The sequence below is a fragment of the Cyprinodon variegatus genome, unplaced genomic scaffold, assembly GCF_000732505.1.
Source record: "Cyprinodon variegatus isolate N-32 unplaced genomic scaffold, C_variegatus-1.0 Scaffold282, whole genome shotgun sequence".
NCBI lineage: Eukaryota > Metazoa > Chordata > Actinopteri > Cyprinodontiformes > Cyprinodontidae > Cyprinodon > Cyprinodon variegatus.
The window spans coordinates 693,687-695,513 of NW_015150735.1; the positions used below are offsets into that span (position 1 = coordinate 693,687).

At 33.4% G+C, this 1,827-nt stretch overlaps 1 protein-coding gene across 1 annotated transcript in view; it reads left to right on the forward strand.

The window, feature by feature from the left end:
* Positions 1–1,096, forward strand: part of atp6v1c1 (ATPase, H+ transporting, lysosomal 42kDa, V1 subunit C1) — a 13,468-nt gene extending 12,372 nt beyond the window's left edge. The window contains exon 13 of the mRNA XM_015383319.1: positions 980–1,096. Coding sequence (XP_015238805.1) covers positions 980–1,078 — 99 coding nt within the window. The 3' untranslated portion in view covers positions 1,079–1,096. The remainder of the gene's footprint in view (positions 1–979) is intronic.
* Positions 1,097–1,827: the final 731 nt, after the last annotated feature.

Genomic DNA, 1,827 nt, shown 5'->3' on the forward strand with positions numbered 1-1,827 from the left:
TAGAAGAGGAATCATAAACTCTGACTTAAATCTAAGATGATGAGTGCTGAATTTTTTTTAAGTCTCCATCTCAATTTTACTGTTTTTATACAGTTTTTTTTGTTGTTGTTGTTGTTGTTTTTTTTTGACTGCAAATATAACCACATTTTTTAAATGTTATTTTAAAATATGAAATCTGATGTTAGGGTTTTTGGAAAATTTCTTTTCTTATGCTAATCAAGTAATGGATGCTAAAGTTAATGATTCTTGTTGCAGTTTGAGTCTGTTTTCACTGCAACTGTGAAACATGGGCTCCCCCCTGTGGCAACAGCAGGTCACTGCAAGATAGAGGAAAACAAAAAAATGATAAAAAAATAAAAATAAAAAAGGAAAACAAAATATTTAACCCTAACCCTAACCAACAAGTACAACTGTGAATGAAATAAGAAACTGAATTTATCGCTCTTAAAAAAAAAAGATAACTAAAAAAGACATTCCAACCCTGACATAAAATAAAAATAAACAAGAAACCATGTGCGTTTCATACATGATTATGATGATCCCACAATATCTTAAACTTGAGGAAAAAAAACACAATCTAATGTTACTATGAATGTAACTAAAAAATGTAGTAGAAAATAAATGTAACTGTTTTTGTTTAACAAAACATAAAACACCATTGGTCTAATTCCATCTTTCCCATTTACTTAATATTTTTAAAGTCCAACTTTAAAAAAATAAAAACATAAAAAATAAAAAAATATATTTGGAACAGATGCACATCTGCGTTTGAAATAGATTTCAGACATTTTGGTAAACCAGTATGGCTTAAAAAGTAGCTTGTTGCTCTGCCACATTTATTTTAAACAATGTTGTAATACTTATCTGATCTTTATGCTGTTATCTATGATTATTTTAAGTAAGGTATGTTTAATGCTCTAAAATAACCCGGACCTGTTCCACCATGTTGGTTTTAACCTGTTGTTTTCCTTGGTTCCAGTCTGCAATGGACATCCCCGGCCTGAACCTGAGCCAGCAGGAGTACTATCCCTACGTCTACTACAAGATCGACTGCAACCTGTTGGATTTTAAAGTTTAAACTGTTGTCCTCATGCTGAGTGTTTATTAAGTTATATTTTTCCTCGTTCCACCCTTCCCCTTCTTCTCTTGCTGCCCCTTCTTTCCTGGTCAGCTTCTGCAATGACTGTGCTGCATGATCATTCCCTGTGGTTAAAAAGATTCATAAAAAAGAAAAAAGAAAATGCTACCACTTTTAAAACCAAGAGATGAGAATGGACTTTTTTTATATATATATTTTGTTCTGTTTAAAGTTTTTTTTTTTTTTTTCCAACACAAGTGATTTAGTTTTTTTTTTCTGATGTGAAGTAAATGAGGGAATCATACTGGTGAGTTATACATTTACCGTCATTCCACACGTGCTGGTGTGTATTTATAGCTGCAACTGTGTCGGTGTTCAGAGATTTTTGTTTACATATGGGTAGTTTCATCATTGTACCCATGGCAACCACACCCGGTACGCATTGCGGAGTCTGTGGGCGACCCCCACAGATGACGTGAAGTCAAGTTATTAACTGAGCGTGTGTTGTTGTTTCTTGTGTGTATCTGCTGTCAAAAAGAGATCTATAGCCGAGTATTGTGAAATTATGAAATAAATGATTCTATGTAATTAAAACCAAGGATTTATGTGTAAATAAAACAGCTCAGGCCTGTATACTGGACTGTGATTTACTGAGTACTGTCTTAAACAATATTAGAATGAGGGGGGAATCAGCATCTGTTTATTTCTCTATAAAGCTGTGTGATGACTCATGTCCACAGCCGTGGGCT